Source organism: Rhea americana, unplaced genomic scaffold, assembly GCF_003343005.1.
Source record: "Rhea americana isolate MKP2758 unplaced genomic scaffold, rheAme1 scaffold_50, whole genome shotgun sequence".
NCBI lineage: Eukaryota > Metazoa > Chordata > Aves > Rheiformes > Rheidae > Rhea > Rhea americana.
Window position 1 is genome coordinate 2,807,661 of NW_028186646.1, and position 17,085 is coordinate 2,824,745.

At 40.8% G+C, this 17,085-nt stretch overlaps 1 protein-coding gene across 1 annotated transcript in view; it reads right to left on the bottom strand.

The window, feature by feature from the left end:
* The window catches only part of GTPBP4 (GTP binding protein 4), a 28,460-nt gene extending 11,711 nt beyond the window's left edge, over positions 1–16,749 (bottom strand). Inside the window, exons 1-3 of the mRNA XM_085317722.1 lie at positions 16,706–16,749; positions 15,490–15,830; positions 8,996–9,180 (exon numbers count right to left, since the gene is read on the bottom strand). Coding sequence (XP_085173848.1) covers positions 8,996–9,180; positions 15,490–15,830; positions 16,706–16,749 — 570 coding nt within the window. The remainder of the gene's footprint in view (positions 1–8,995; positions 9,181–15,489; positions 15,831–16,705) is intronic.
* Between the last annotated feature and the right edge of the window lie 336 nt (positions 16,750–17,085).

Sequence of the window (17,085 nt, forward strand, 5' to 3'; positions counted from 1 at the left end):
GGCGGCCTGAGGCGGCGGCGGAGCCTCGGGCAGGCGGGGCCGCGCGAGGGAGAGACGAGCCGTGAGCGGGGGCCTCGCCGGGCTGAGAGCAGTCGCGCCCTGCGCATTTTTTTAATTTAATTTTGCTTATTCATCTGTTGTCAACATTTAGGGCACCTAAATGCAAGCAAGCGATTCAATGTGCGTGTCTATCCCTGTTTGCTGTTTCATGCTAATAGTAAGTGGGCATGCACTGAAATAGTTCTGTTTCAGAAATTACCTGATACAATATGGAAGAATGAAGCTAGATTAAAAATTAGGAGTTCTCTTGACTTCTGCATTTTTTTTCTCCACACAAAGCATGACATTTTCCACTTGAGAGAATATAATATATTATTCTGGCATCGCACGTTTTTTGACAGCATTGTTTTTTATTTAAATGCATTATTCTTTTCACATTTTCTTTATTTTGTTATGTTAGTAATTTTGCTGAAATGCTCCAAACAGCTGTCCAGTGTACTGGAATTTTTCAAGGTATTTGAAATTAATTTCTGGAAAGGATTAGCAACTGACTTGACTGATTAATTACTTTTCAGTGATGACTGTTCCATCACAAGCATGCTGTTAGAACCATCCTTGTTACTATACTCTCTAGATGATGCTGCAGCGACCCTATTATGATAAGGTGTGCAGCTTTGTAAACATTTTAATGCTAGTACTCCAATCTTTCTTGAAGGTTCTTAAAGCAAGGAGATTTAACTTCACATTTCATTTATGTATTGTTTTGTCTACATAAACATAGTTTTATAAAGTAGGAGTTATCCCCTAAACATAATACAAACTCCATATGTATGCCGCAGAAATACTTACCACAAAGAAGTGTTTGGTTGGCTCCTTGTCCAAGTGGTGCAGTGTCCTTCCTCATGCCCTTTCCCACAGTACCTCTCTTTGGGTAATGTGCACAGCACAGCACATGAGGCTCACAGGGTGCCATTAGTTACTCTAGTACAAGATACAAGAATCATTTCATGTTATTTCTGATTTCAGAGTGGTAGGAGTTGTAGTCTGCTAGAGTGATGTTTTTAAAATTGAGAATATGTGTTACATGCCTGAAGCTTGGCATGAGTATACATGAGGACATCCAAGTGCAGAAGGCTGGCTTGGGATAGTGTTGGGAAAACTCTGTAGACCAAAAGGAACACAAGGAAGAAATCTCCAGAAGACACCAGAACAGCACCCAAATCTCGTCTTGGAAGGAGCTGGTTTTCTTGAAAAGAGCTCAAGAGTGCAGTAACACACGTGCAGTGCAGACAGTTGGAGGACTTGGACCAGGGAGGAAATCAAAGCACTAAATTTCTTGATGGTTAAGACATACTTGGAATGAACTACATGCTGCATAGATGAGTAAATAGACAGAACATGGAGATTCGTGATGCCATTATTTCCAGTTTACATCAACATGAAAAATGGAACAGCAAACAAATCACTTTTTATCTCAAGCTAAACATGGCAAGATAGTACAAAGATAGAGGCAGTATCACAATTGGCAATAAGATTTCTTGTACTGAACTGAATAACTTGCTTTAGAAACATGTCCTTACTTCTCTCAGTAAGACTGCAGTATGTTGTGTGGGAAGAAATCTTCCCTTTTAGAGCGAGGTAACCCTTCCTGTACAACACCTGTGGTAATTGACTAACATTTTGAAAATCAAGGGAAAAACTGTAATTATTTAGTAGTAGTAGTTATTGATCACGTGATACAATCAAGAGTATTTTAAAATGGTTCATTCAAAACAAGCAGTCTATAGGCAGAGAAACTAAATAATTCTCCTTTCCTTTGACTTTACCTCTGGTAAATATTAAGATATTATCATCAAACCTTTTCCTGTAATTAGGACTTTCAGAACATCTTTCTGCCTCTGTCTCTCTCACTTGTGGGTGACAAGTAACAGGCCAAACAGCCAAGCTTTCTCACGAAGACTGATTCGCATTCTGTCTAGAGGTGATCCAAAGTAGAATCTGCTTTTTCTAAGCACAGCATGGAAGATACTGATAATGATCGAAAAAGATGCCAATTTTTCTTATTAAAAAAAAAAAAAAAAAAGGTTCCCCTTCTTTGATCTCTCACTTGCCCTGTATTGGATCTCAAAATAACTTTAAATGCATGCTTTTCACATTCAATCTCCGGCTATTGTGGAACAAATTGATTCCTAGCTAAATTTTAATAATAAAAATTCATTTTGTTGCCAGCCCAGTTAATAAATCTACAGTATGGCATTCCCTGGAGATGGATAGCTTTAAGTCTTAAGTCCATTTGTGATGGGCTATCCGTGTTCAGGGAAATAGTAAAATAATAGAAAAAAAGACTTTGCAAGATTTCAGAAGCAGTGGAATGACCTACATGCAACAAATAATGAGCAGCTTTAATCCTTTTATCAGAAGAATCAAATTCATGAAATTCAAGTTTTAATTAAGAAATGGTGTTTGTGACCCTAAATCAAATAGTTTTAGGTGCTCAAAATACGATGGGCAACTCCTGAGACTGCCACAGCTGTGAGATGTAGTTCCATCTCAAAGGAAACTCAGAAGAACCCTACATACCTCTGTGCACTCCTGGCAAATGAGCACTTGTCACCAGAGACACTGCTTTGTTTTGAAATTGAGGTTGCCAGTTCGCTGGAACTATTCAAAGCTTATTACTGATTTTTGTTCCAGAAAGACTTGCAGGCATATGCATTATTTCTACCCACGCAGTTTTTTTTTTTCTTTTTTTTTCTTTTTTTGTCTGGGCATTTATGAAGAAAATAGCTCTAGTGAGATATCTTTTCATTCCATTGAAAAGTTGGATATGATGTTGGCTTAATATCCATAGAGTCTCTAAATTATCAGCTGAAAAGTCTAAAAGTAACCTCAGATTTGGGGTACCCAATCCAAGTCTGATTTGCACAATGGTCTGGTGGAGTTGCATATACTTAGCAAGTTCAGATGCAATGGTTCATGTATACGTTTGCTTGATAAATTAGCTTTAAAACTTTAACATACATACATGAGCTTTGACACTGAAAATAGCTTTACACTGTTGAAACAGTAGAAGAATTTGATTTAGACATGTAGCTGATCTCTCAAGCAAACACACATACAATGAACCTTGCCCAGGTGGAAAGCTCAGCCTCATGTTTCCTTACCAGGGAATGCTTTTGAAGGAGTGTTATTTGGTAACTTGTTGGTTTGGTAACTATATATGGCACCTTCCACCTTCTGATGTTGACAGCTTAAGTCAAACCAAGAGGTTGGTCAGAAAATATTAATTCCGAAGGCAATTTTACTTCAGTGGTATTGCTTTGATTTAAAAAAACTTTAATGCCAATAGCCACTTGGCAGAAAAATAGTCAGGTCCATTCTGAGCATCTTCGTGAAGAGACCCAGACCTGAATACTCCTGACAGCTTCCCTAACCTCTTGCTCTGAAAGGTAGCTGGAAAAGGTCGGGGCCAAGGGACATTGGTAGATGGCAATTACAGAAACTACCGTTTCTACAGCAGTTCTTCAGGACTTAATCAGAGAACATTAATCTCTGGACTGCCAACCCAATACCATTGCATTAATTAAATACAGAAAGTAAAGCTATAAAGAGGCAATAGTATTTGCAGATATCTGCAGTATCTGAAATATTGAGAGCATGATTTTATTTTGAGATGGTGCCAATTTATGTTAGTGTACAAAAGGCAGCAAAAGGAAGTTCTGAGACTGATTTATTAAGTATCAGGCTCTTACTAAATTATCATTACAAAGGGCATGCATGGTAAGGGATCAAAGAGCTTTGGAGAGCAACAAAACTGCTACAGATGAGTAATGCTTTCTAATCTCTCTTGGTAACATGACTGAGATACACTTAGGAACACTCTCAGGAATGCAATATGTGCATGTTAATAGTTGTAGTTTCCGTGTAATCCTGGGAAAACTTTCAAGTTGTTAAAGGAAGTATAATAAAGACATATTGTGCTATGTCTTTACCAGCTGCTTCCCTTTAAGGTTGTTTGAGGAAAGAAATGGCTTAACCAAAACGGAGATGGGGGACTGACTGTGTCCTTTTTTTACAGGATTTGTTGCTGATGCGTTGAAGAAGGAGCGGTGGCAAGCGGAGGATTCTCCCGCTGCAGGTGTGGGCGGTTGCCTGCCGGAGGTCTAGCAGGAGTGGCCTTGTGGAAGGAGCCCCTCACCCTCGGCATCAGGATAAGCAGGGTCACATCAGCACTGCTGGGGTCAGGTCAGAACCACACAGGCCGGGAAAAGATCACAAAGAGCTGCGTTCTCCTCCGCCCTGCTCCTGTTCCTGTGCGGGCGTTCAGCCAGAAATACGGGCCAGGAGAATCCTCTAAAAGCCTTAAAGAGCTGCAAGGGGAGCTTCCTGGAACAACAACATCTCTCACACCCCCTCCGGAGGGAGCCAAACTGAAAGAAAAGGAGAATCTCAGCACGTCTGCTACTAACATTAAATCATCTGTTCATGCCCAATATTGCAAATAAAAATTCAAAAACAATCCTCAGGACCAGTCTGAAATCTGGGGATTATTATGCTGCTTGCTAATCTTTTTTTTTTTTTTTTTTTTTTTTTTCCCTGAAATTGTTTTGCTAATCTTTCTAAATATGAACACCCAGCCTCAGGTCTGGCAGAAGTTCATAGTGCTTTAAAGAATGGGTAACTCACCTGCAAAAATAATGCCTCATGCCAGTCCTCTCAGTGCTGTGGCCCAGGCGGAGTGCCATCGGTAGGTTATGGTCTCACAAGGGGTCCGATCCAGCCTTACACAAAGAAAGTGCCCGCGATGCACAGTGCAACACGGTGTGCCTCTGGCAACCCTGAAAGGCACCTATGAAAGGCATAGTTGGCTGTTGCCTTTCTTTTAGGTCCAAAAAGAATTTCATATGCTCCACTAGCTCACCTTCTCATACGGAATTATCACCCTAATTTTAAAGTGCTTCACACGTCTTCGGTTTCTGACCTGTCTGTAACTCAGTCTAGCTCTCTGGAAAAAAGAATTTTGGCAGAGACCACTTTGAAACTACTTGTGATCAGGGCTTCTTGACAGAGGCTCCTAAGTATGCTATTCATTGGTGCAAAGGATCTTAAACTATACTCACCAAAAGCTGATCACTTTTGCAAGCCTTCCCTGAAAGGTGATGGGAGGAATCGGCCTAAGAAAATTTTCCCTTTAAGAGAAAGGGATAAAAATGGAGAGAAAAGGAAAGGGAATAAAAAAGAGCAAACAGTAACAGCCATGTTGGCAAGTAACATTTGAGAGGGCAATCTTAATGTCTGATTTAGTCATGATTTTATTTGGCCTTAGTTAAGACATCTACCTATCTGTAGGATGCAGTGTGAGATACAGCTTAAATTGAGCCTTTAAAACACAGAAATGTAAGTATGAGGAGGAAGCAAGATTTCTGAATGGATATCTCTTAAAGTGCAAAACCAGAATGTGATTTGTACTCAGAACGGATATTCATATTCTACTTTATTCAAACTTCATGTGTTTGGAATTGATTTTAAGTGCCCTCAGATTTTTGCACTTGAGAACATCTGCAGGTGCAATTTTGCTGGCACATATAATTGCAAGCACATTTTATTGTACTTAGATGCCTATTTTGTTTTGTCTGGAAAGTGAGGAGTTTGACATCTAAATGCCCCTGCAATCAGCTATGACATAAACTGTACCTACAGTTGTATTCTTGACATAAATTGGAAAATGAGTTGATGTCCTTTCAGAAAGTAATGCCTTACCTTCACTTTCTAGACTGAGTATGGTAGGTTTCAGATTTTACGACAGTGCTTAAATCTTTGTCAGCATGTACTTATAAGGTATTAGTAGTGACATTTTTAAAAATAAAATACCATACTGTTATTATTAAACCCACTGAAATAGCTGTGTAGCTGCAAGTAGATAAAACAATATTCGAAGCAGACAGCAGTTTGGAAAAATTTGCTGCTGTTACGAGTCAACAGGTGGTGCTTTTGAGTCACAGAATTTAGTTTTCTCATTGCCAAAGGCAGCAACATGCAATTCGCTAATAGTTTAAAAGAAGCTTTATGACATTCTTCAGGATCTTTCAGTTGTAGCTTCAGGCACAGCAGTAATACTTTTGCCAAATACTGTCTTTTGAGCTGTTGACATTGTTACCATCTGCCCTAGCTGCTCACTGTGGATAGACCTAGCTTTTGTAGATTGCTCCAGGATGTCACATGCATGTAAGCTTTATGTTTCAGGGTAGTGATTGCTGTTTCCCCAAGCACTGGAAGAGTCATTCATGAACCCCAGTGCTGATCCCACCAAAGATTCCTCAGAGCTTCTGCCAAAGCCACCATTTCTTGGCCCTGCAGACAAAGCACCAAGTCATTTTACCATGTCAGACCAACAGTAGTCTGAAGACCAAACCTAATTGCCATAACCAGGAACATAAAAAAAAGGTTACAGCCCATTTTTTAGCTACCCAGCAATTTTTCTGCAGTTCCGTATTTTTGCAGCCACAGAGGCTGCAGAAAAGACAGGATATTCCTCTTGACAAGAAGCAGAGACCTCCTGAGATCATGGGAGCTTCCTCTCCCCTGAATACAAGGCCACCAAAGGAGACTACATTCCACAATTTGGATTTTGTATTTTTTTTTTATTCTTTTTACTGACCTTGTTCTCCCACAGTCCTTAAACTGCAATTCTCTCTACCCATCACAACTCCTTTCTTTTCACGTTCTTCATTCCTAACTATATAGGTCCACGAATTGTTCACATTAGAACAATAGTATTGTCCCTGTCAGTCGTGTGAACGTAGACTGGCATTCTTTCTGAAGAAAAACTAAAGATAACTGCTAATTTTATGGATCTACAGTCACTCCTTGTTTTACTAATTCAATTCTTTCTTAATGTATTTTTAGCCTTTCATTGATTTTTGTTCAATTCTAAATTCCTTGTAGTATTTTTTTCTTATTCTTTAATTCAGCAAAAATCCCTGAGACATAGATGTGAACTGGTATGCAGTATTTTGGGTTTCCTTTGTTGCTGCTGTCCCTTTATTTGCATATGCCACACAAACACACAGTACTGTGAAAAAATGACGTGTAGCACAGTGAGATGGAAAAAAATATTCTTCACCAGTTCCTTTCTGTCTGGGTTTTTATAAGGGCACCTTGTCACTGTGTTATTAGAGAGCTTTTCAGAGGTACCTGAATGCCTTCACAATTCCTTTAAATAATAGTGGGCTAAATCCAGGAGAGCCTTTGGCAGCAAACTGATGGTAACTGATTTAATGTGTGTAATTTACTATGTAATCTTGTATTTGCTATGAATCATTACTACTAAAATAATGTCAGAAACATAGGAGTTATGGGGACTTGCAGGGTCCTACAGAGGACCTGCATATTTTTCCTTGGGGAAATGTATTACCACAGTGGCATCTGTGAAAAATTACTAAAACTTCTCTTTATCATACTGACCCCAGACATACATGTTCATTTGTAATACACACATACATGAATGTATGTATATGTATACACAGTTTTGTAATTATATACACACATAAATAAATATATATAAAAGGTATATGTATATAAATGTGTAAGTATATACATAATTACAAAACAGTCATTGCCCTCAGAATTCACTTCACACATTCTGGAGGAATTATCCCTGGGAGGGGATAGAAAGGATAGAAAGTTAAAATTGAAAAGAAATATATAAAAAAAAGAGGTTGTGAACTGTTGCTTTACAATACTTGATAATACTTAGGATCACTTATATAGCACTTTTCATTTGCTGATTTTTTTAGAAACAAATTAATTCATCTTTTCATTCTTGCATAGTAAATGCTATTCTCAAATAATGCTTAAATTAGCAAATTGCCAAACATCCCAAATGGAGATACAACAGAGGGCTCCAGAGACAAAGTCATATCAGACAGAGCTATGATGGTTGCACAGCAGAGTGCTATTTGCTCTGGGACCCAGAGCATGTGCTACCCTAAAGTGCAAAGAGAAGGGTAATTAGTGTTCAATTACTCCTATTTAAAATTTACTAGCACTAATGATTGGAGAGTTTTTCTAATCTGTGCATATGACAGAGAAATGATCTTGAAAGTTTCAGAGACACATTTTGTTGGAAATTAAACAACTGATGCACATTTTACTGATCCAGAGTAAATCTTTCATTTAGTCTATAGACGCATGCTGTATCACTGATGCCAGACCAGTGAAAGTGATAAAGCCTAGACTCCTACTAATTTGTTTGCTTCGTCCCTTCCATGCCTTAATGAAATAACATCTGTTGTTCCCTATGTGCTCTCACTCCCCACAAAAACCACCTCCCATTCTTTTCCCCGTACCTTGTATCCCACAGCCCATACACAAGATCCTCCTCTTCCTCTCACACCCCTAATTTCAACTGTGCAAGAGGCAGAGCGTGCTGTGGCTCCTTCGAGCCCTGGCAGGGTTGACCAGCCAAGCAGAAGAGGAAACGTTAGCTCTTGCTGCATTAACGGAGCCTCCCTCCTTCATTCATCAAATTTTTCATTATGTTTGTAGAAAATTAACTTCTGTAGGACTGGATTGTTCTGTCAAGTTCAGTTTAACCTTGCTGACAGACTTGTTAGCCAAGCAATTTGTTGGAGGAAAATTGTTGGGCAACTGACTAGTAGCAGTATGGTTGCAGATACCTTATTTCCTTATGAAACTCAGCTAAAAAGGTAACCGTGGGATCAAGCCTCACTGTTTCTCTCTGCCTCAGTGTCCAATTTGATCTGTTCAACAGTAAATGGTAAAAGATTCAAGGTGACGAGAAGGAACTCGAGGTCACGTCTACATTATTTTGAGAGCAGTCTCAAACCATGTTACGAGGACCTTATTCTCTGACCACCAACTCCACGTGCTTTGAGGAACTGGGACTACAGTTAGGGCAAAACTGGACAGAATACACAAAAGGCAAAACTTTGAGTCTATGGTGTGCCTTAGGGTGTGCATGTAGGCACGTTACCTTCATATGGTCAGGCTCTGGAGCATTGCGTTGGGTCCAGCTGCTTTCTTGTGATACCAACACTGGGCAGACAAAATAGCCTGCGGTCAGTTCCAGAAGGGCTCTGACAGCATCTACAAGCACAGCCTGATCATGATGCAGGCTGCCCTTGGGATCTTCTGGCAATCTCCAGGCGAGCTGTGATACTTTGGAAACATAGTATATGATACCACAAACCAAAAGCGCTCAAACCTCAGTGCACTGTGTCAAGCATAGTTCAGCAGCTTCCTCCTCAGACAGCCCAAGTATGTGGTGCTTGTCTGAAGTACGATGCTTTTTCAGAGCATTCAAAGAGTCAGCCAGGCTATAACTAGGTAAGTTAACCTCTACCACGGGAACAAGATGCATCAGACAACTGAAAATTAGTTGGCAACTCCATTAACTGTAAGAGTTTGCAGATGACACAAAAGCTAGTGGAATCATAATTAATAAGGTCAGCTCCCAAGAGTGGTGTTGGCAACTAGGGCTCATCTGAACAGCGGGAAAACTAATGGCAAGGTCACATATCTAAAAAAAACAAAAATATAGGTCATCATTATAGATTGGTAGTGCTACTTGGAAAAGCAATGATTCAGAAGATATGAAGGCCTGATGAGTATCTAAGAACAGATGAGCTCACAGTATGATGAAGCAGCCAAAAAGGAAAATGTCACATAAAAATGATGCTGTTTCTACTGAAAGCAACAATACTGAGGACAGGACTGGAGTATTGCCTCCTTCACTTCTCATTTCCATTTCTTAGAAGAACATTGACAAATGTAAAAGGTTTCTGCAAAAGAATATAATAATGATTTGAGATCTGGCAAATGTGTCTTCCAATAAGAAATCAAACAAGCTTATCTTAACAAAGAGAAGAGCCTATAAATACCTGCACAAAGAGACATCTGGCAGTAGAAGACTCTAAGCTAATAGGAAAAGGCTAGAAGTTGAAGGTAGGCAAATTCAGACTAAAAATACATTTTACTGATAGTATATAACTAGAAAAGATGTGAATTCTCTCCAACTAGAAATTTTTAAGGAATAATGAGTAACTTCTTGTAAGATGTAATTTGTCCCTAGAAGAACCTACAAGCCTGAAGAAAGAACTACTTGATGAAATTTTATGGCGTATGCTTTGCAGAATGTCAGAGCAATGTCTTCATTACAATGTCTTGTTGGGGCACCTCCATTTCATGCAGGGATTCTGGTTGCCTGATTGTCTAAACTACACACATACAAATATCCAGTCTTACTCTGAAAAGAAAGAAGATATTTCCTGGCCACAGAAACTCAGACATACACTAGAGAGCACTAAAATCCCATTCTGAGAGTATAGGTGCAGCTCAAGAAAGTTACCCCAGACCTTTCCTATATACCATAAATCATCTGAAGCAAGCCTCAGAGAGTCCCCCATGGCCTCTGCAAAATCTCATACATACTTTGCCAGTATCTACATGCCTCACGTTCAGTGTTACACTACAAGAAGCCACATCTGGATGGCTGAGAAGCAGCTGTGTTTGTGGTCAGCATCTACAAGGACCATGCTTGCACCTACAGCAATTCCTTGCAAGATTTGCCATCAGCAATGTGAAGAAACAGCAGTTGGATAAAGCACATGCAGTTTTACGGAACTGAGCAGTGCTGGTTTGTATTAAAGAAGTTGGAAGGTGTGTACAAACCTGAGAAGTTCAGAAACCAGCCCTTGGCTACAGCTAGCTTCTATTCCAAACTGCATGTGATGTATGGATGATTATGTTGGTGCCTTTTGTGGTTAAAAACCCTTTGCAGTAAGCCAGAGCTTAACAGACATCCTTCATTTTAGTCTCTTCTTTCACAAAGGTAGCTGGAGAGGGAGAAGGAGAGATAGGACTCTTTCAAGGCTCTGATACTATTCAGTCCTCACCACCAGCCGTGGAAGCAGCCTTGGAGAGATCAGCTGGTTAAGAGCACACATCCAGCTCATGGGACAGAAACGTAGCTTCAGCAGGCTCTTGATGATGATATTCATGTTATTGGAGGGTGGAGAGAGTATGGGAAGAGGATATGTGAGCTGTGTTTAATGAAAATATACTGACTTATGTAGTCTACAGCTCTTGGCAGCCAGAAGATGAGAATCAGCAGCGTCTGATGCCCTGAGCATGAGATTTCACCTTGTCCTGAACTTGCCCCTTCAGCACTTGCAGAAGGGGAAGTGCTGTTTGTTCACAAGGGAAGTAGCTGTCTTGCCTTGCTTATTTCTGACCATGGACCAGTCCTGAGGAGTGAAAACACACCATCCTCCTATAAAGGAAAGGACCCTTTCACTGTGAGGTAGTGTCCTTGGCACTAACACAGGTATTGAGCAGTTTGACCACAGGAAGAGGGGGAACAGCTGAGTTTGATGAGGTTGCATGGATCTGGGAACATTGTGCCTGAGTTGCTCCAGTACCAAAGCAAACCAGAGTATCTCTACAGCACAGAACAGTTCATTCACTTTGACGAGTATAGTGGCACTGTACATAACAACTTGAAATATCACCCTAGTCTAAAAATACCTCTAAAAATAGGAAGCATGTTTTATTTCATGCAATATAATGTAGATCCTGCTAACAGTGAAAATCCAACCAGTAGAAAGAACCAGGCAAAAGAAAGCCTGCTAGAAGAGAGCTAGCTTGGAGGTGAGCAGGAGGCTCCTGGGCACACCCCCTCAGAGCGGTGGGGCTCTGCCCCACCAGGAGCTTACACAGCTCCCAGGGAACCCCCAGCCCCCATGGTGCCTTGAGAGTAGTTTTTAAATGGAACTTTCGAACAGCCTCTTTGACCCTTATAGAATAAAATCTCATTGAGATTGACATTTCCATATAACATTTCATTTTCAGTAAATTGTAATTTCCCGGTTAAAAGAGGTTGAATTGCAAGAGTTCTGGTTATTCACAGGTGATGCCTGTTTTACCGCTGGATTGCCTTTAGGGACTAGGCTGTGATATTTGGAGTTTTTCATTATCAGGCCAAGTCACAACTGTCAATCCAAATAAAAAAAACCTTCTTCCTAGGAAAGTAAGAGCATTCCCAAAAACCAATTAAAGACAAGACCACAGAAAACATATTGCTGGCAGCACACGGCGCCAAGCAAAAGGCCGTGTTCCCACAATACAATACTGCATGCCCAGCACATCACCGCACAGCAATAGTGCTTGTGACTCTGCTGTCATCAGGTACTTTATTTGGTGTCAAAATGAAGTGATATGTGATTGCTATTTTAAAAGTAGTTTTATGCATCACTTCTCACGTGCTTCTTCTTTGCCATTGGTATGGGTCTTTACGTATGACAAGTAAGAGTATCGATGATCTGAGATCTGTCAGGAGCTGCCTGGCACACTATGGGCCTCTGATGGTGCAAATGTAGTAAAATTCACTCCTTCTTTGTACATCTGCAAGGAAGATCTAAATGTTTCATTCCTGTGAAATGTCTCTCTATGCAAAAACTTCCTGGAAGCTTGCAGGTGGAATCCAGAACACTGTTTTTCACCTGAAAAACCCTAATGGTTTGGTTACCTGGAAGATGTCCTTTTTGGAAGTCGATATGTAAGCAGGAGTGCTGTGTAAAGAAGGTACTGCTGATGGGCTGTGCCAAGGAACTTTAATGCTGGGATTCACCTTCCTTGCCTTACCTTCTCTGGATTACCAGAGCCCAGGTTTGTAATTAAGGCTACTTCAACATTTTTTCCCTTTTCTTACCAAGTGAGGGAGCAGTTAAGGTGAAGATTCCTCTTCGTGAGAATCATCATGGCCCAGTGGACAAGGTACTCAGGAAAACTAGGCTCTCTTGTTAACCTTGGACAAGTCAGTTTATATATCTGCACTCTTACCAACTCACTATTGAAGCTGCTGGGCTGGAGATATTTTCATGTTTGTTCAGTACTGAGCTTAGTCTTGGTTGGGCCCTCAAATGCTACAACAATGTAAATAATCATAACTTACAAATGAGCTACCCTATGCTTTTGGCTGTATTTAGGGATAGGTATCTATCCTGATGGTCTTTGTACATTTGGAAACATAAATACAATAGAGCCTCTTAAGGATAAAATCACTGGCCCTAAAACCCCCTCTTGTTCACGATGGATCAGACTGTGTTTCCAAGGTCTGAAAGGATCTGATATGTCACATCAGTGGTAACAATCCCCAAGGCAGCCAGTCACACAGTGTTATTTATGAGGAATTATATATATGTATATATCTATAACACAATACCACAAAGTTGGGCTTAAAAATGTACTCCAATAAAATGTATGCAAGTTTATTTTCTTTGAAATGAAGACACTTCAGAATTGTGCAAATGCAGAGGAAACATCTGGTGGTTATTCCTTCTTTATACCATCAAAAATGAAAAAAATTAAGCTTCACTAACATATAACTGGAATACAGCAAAGATCATTATATGTCAAATTACAATTTGAAGTAATCCTTTATAGACACATTATAGACTTCATAAAATCAATTGCATCTTGTTTTTAATTATTACGTACTACATAATGGAATAGGCAATATACTCGAGTTTTTCTTCTTCTCCATTTGGGAGATCTGAATTTAAACTTTGGATATGGCTACAAAAGAGAATTCTCGTATTACAGTCTCATCTTTCACTGTCCACGTGACAAAAACTAAAGCCCAGCCAAAATAAATTCCTCCAGGAACAATTAGGCCTGGGATAGTGCTGATGCTATCCGATTTCAAGTGCAGATCAACAGATCTATTTGAAGGGATCTTGCACAATGTTTGCATATTAATGTTAGCAACACCGCTTCACTCATCCAGGAAAAGGAAATTTGATGGCATCATTCATCTTTCGTATTAAATGATCTGCATGCCTAAATTAATGGCTATTTCATAACACCTTATTGTAACTAATAGCTGAAACAGCTGGAATGATGGCTGCAGTATTTTCCAGTGATCAACACCAGAGTCTGGGGGCTGTTGATTGTAAACTCTGTCTGTCCAGGTTAAATACATCCCCCACTTAATTACTTCTAAGTGAGATGGACACTTTATGGATGTGACTACCAGTTAAGCTAAGGTGGTTTTATTTTTTCATTTCACTTCATCAGTCTAAAGGAACCTGAGAGTGAATGGAAACAATCCTCCATAATTGCCCTCTGCTCAGAGGTCCTGCCACAGCAGAGCTGAAACCGCCTCCCTTGTTTGCTCCTGGCTTGTCCCACACAGCACAGATGCGGTTCGGGAGGGTGGTGAAAATGCTGTAGCACAGATTGTGAATGAGACATGATCCTCTCTCCCCTGAAAGTCTAGGTTAACCGTGGGTCAGACGATAGGGGTATATCTGGTCATTTCCATACCTGAGCAGAAAGAAGTATTTTCCTACGGTTTGTTTCTAGGGGAAGGTCAGTTTGAGTGTTTTAGATCAGCAGTTCTCAGTGTCTTCTGACATGTTGCAACAGCGAGAACATGGAGGTTGGGTCCCTCTCCACTGAAAAGGAGAGAAGATGGAGGAGTAATGACCCAGCCCACGCCCTGCAGCTTGTTGAGATTTACTTAGTGATTAAATCTGCTTTAAATAAAGATGGACATGCTGTACTCAGTCCATACCAGTTTCGTGAAATCAAGGCCCAAATTTAGGATGCTGGGCCAGACACGTCAGTCTGAGCGCTGAGGGAGCACAAACCAGCAGGGCTTGCTTTGCACTGTGTACAAGCAAGTTCTGGCTCTTTTCCAGGAAACCACAGGGTGAAAACACAGCTCAGCATGAAAACAGGAAAGAAATGCAGCCAAAATGCCATAAGTAAAAGTAACTGCACTTTTGATCTCGTGATGCACTTTATTTTACACGGAAAGTCAAATTTTGAGGTTATAGGTGTGCAGAAATAGGAAGAAATCAGTGGTAAGACAATGTGATTGGAGTTCTCTGTGAACATACAGTCTCTAGCAGTAAGATGAAATCGCTGGATTAATTTATGCTTCATAAATTGAGGTACCAAGCAACTATCTTCAAGAGAAATAAAGTAATTACAAAACAGTCTATGCTGATAACTAGGTGAATCTTTGCAAATATTGTGCTAGCACTCTTCATAAGAATCTCACAAATCATAGAGGTTAACCACCATCATTAACGCTAGCGTGCACGCTAGGAAATAGATTTTAGGAGGACATTGCCTTTGAATAATAAAAAGCAGCAGCTGCTGAGCCAGATGCCAACAAATGGCGGCAGAGCTGCTGTATTTGCTGTATTTCGCATCATCTTCTGTGCTCCGAGTGACAGGCCGTAGTGGACATTTCACGTTCTTGGAGGACTCTTGGAGTGTTTCTGCGACCAGATTCAGTTTTTCAAGGATATGGGTGCAAATTGCTGGCGTTAGGAAAGCATGTGAAGTGTTGCTATTGACACAAAATTACTCATTACCTAATTTCCTGGATTCTCTCCACACAAATACAGAGAGAGCTTATTTAGTGAAGGTCTGATGTTGCATAAACGCCTCACGCACAACTTTGGGTCGTTATTATCCACAGCGCGAGGTCGGCGAGGCAGGCCAGGATCAGGTCCAGGGACAGCGGCCAGCCATCGCCGGGCCGGCCGTGGTGACGAGGCAAGCCCGAGGGCAGGCGGGACGTCGGGGTCTGGCTCAGGGAGCTACGAGAGCGGGCAAGGACCCGGCAGCAGTGCAGCTGCGGGGTGGCGCAGGTGGGGCCGGGGCGAGAGGCGCAGCCCGGGAGCAGCTCCCGGGGCACGGAGCGGGGAGCCCCCGCCGAGGCTCCTTCCAGCCCCTCCTTCGCGACCGCTCTTATCGGCGAGCCGGCCTTGAGCAGCCAGCCGGACTCCTGGGCTCTGACAAAAACAACGCCGTTAAAAGCACTTTTCTCAAGACTTAGATAAAACGTAAATCCAGAGAACCTCACACAGCACTACGAGTTAAGGAGAAATCTTGGTTTCGCTGAAATCAAGGGCTAGATCCTCTTCTAGAAGGAACTCTGCATATACACATACCTGATTAGGTAATAATAATCTATTATTAATGTATTAATATTGTATTTTTATCATATTATTAATATTAACATCGTGCATTATATTACAATATATTGTATCGATCTATTTAATGTATTATTAATATCAATATATTAAGATAATATATTAATTTTATAATAATATATGGGTACTCTGGTAATAATAAATAAACAGATCAACTGATTCACCTGACCTTCTATATACATTCATCTATTCATGAATATTTTGACATGTACTGCTTATTGGCGCTACAACATCGATGCAACTTTTCTAGGAGTCTCCATGAACAAAAAATATTTTTAGTAATAGTGCTAGTTCCTATGTGAAGAACGCACTTTGGGGGCAAAAAGAAAAGAGCTTTTAAAATCTTGCATTAGAGGTATACTGAACAGCTATTAATTTCTCTTGTGCACAAAAGGGAATTTCTCATTGCATGTGTATTAGTGCTTTGTTGAGTATGACTATAAATGGTACAGAAAAAAAGGTCACCCATGCATGCCCAAGACTGTTCGTCCAGTCTTACCAATCTCACTCATGAAAAAGCTTTCCTGAATATTCACCGCTTACTTTCTTCCAGTTAGTGCTGCCTCCTACATACCTCCCGTGGAAGCACAATCGTTGCTTTTCTGTAGGTACAGGCCTGTGACTACTCCCAGAATTTCAGAAGAGCTGAGGTTGGAAGGGACCCCTGGAGATACCTGGGCCAACGCCTGCACCAGCGAGAGGCAGCTGCACCGGCCATGAGGGTCCCTGTCCTGGGGTCTCCCCCTTCGGGGACCAGACATCCTGCTGGCCCCAGGCACTCCCATTTTCTTCACGTGGTGAAGTCCAGGGCTTGCTTTAGGAAAGAAATGGCGTTTGCTGGCTGGGCTTAGTGTAGCTGTGATTTCTCTTTTCTAATTTAATACAGAATTGTGTATTAAATTTCCAGAGAACTGACACTTCTCAAGGGCACATGTGTGAATCCTTCCAGTCACTTTCTCTGATGTTTTTCTTGCAAGAATTTTCCATAACGAGTTATTGCTTGTGAACTTGTTAGGCTCTGATACATTCAATGGATTATTATCCCTCTTAATGT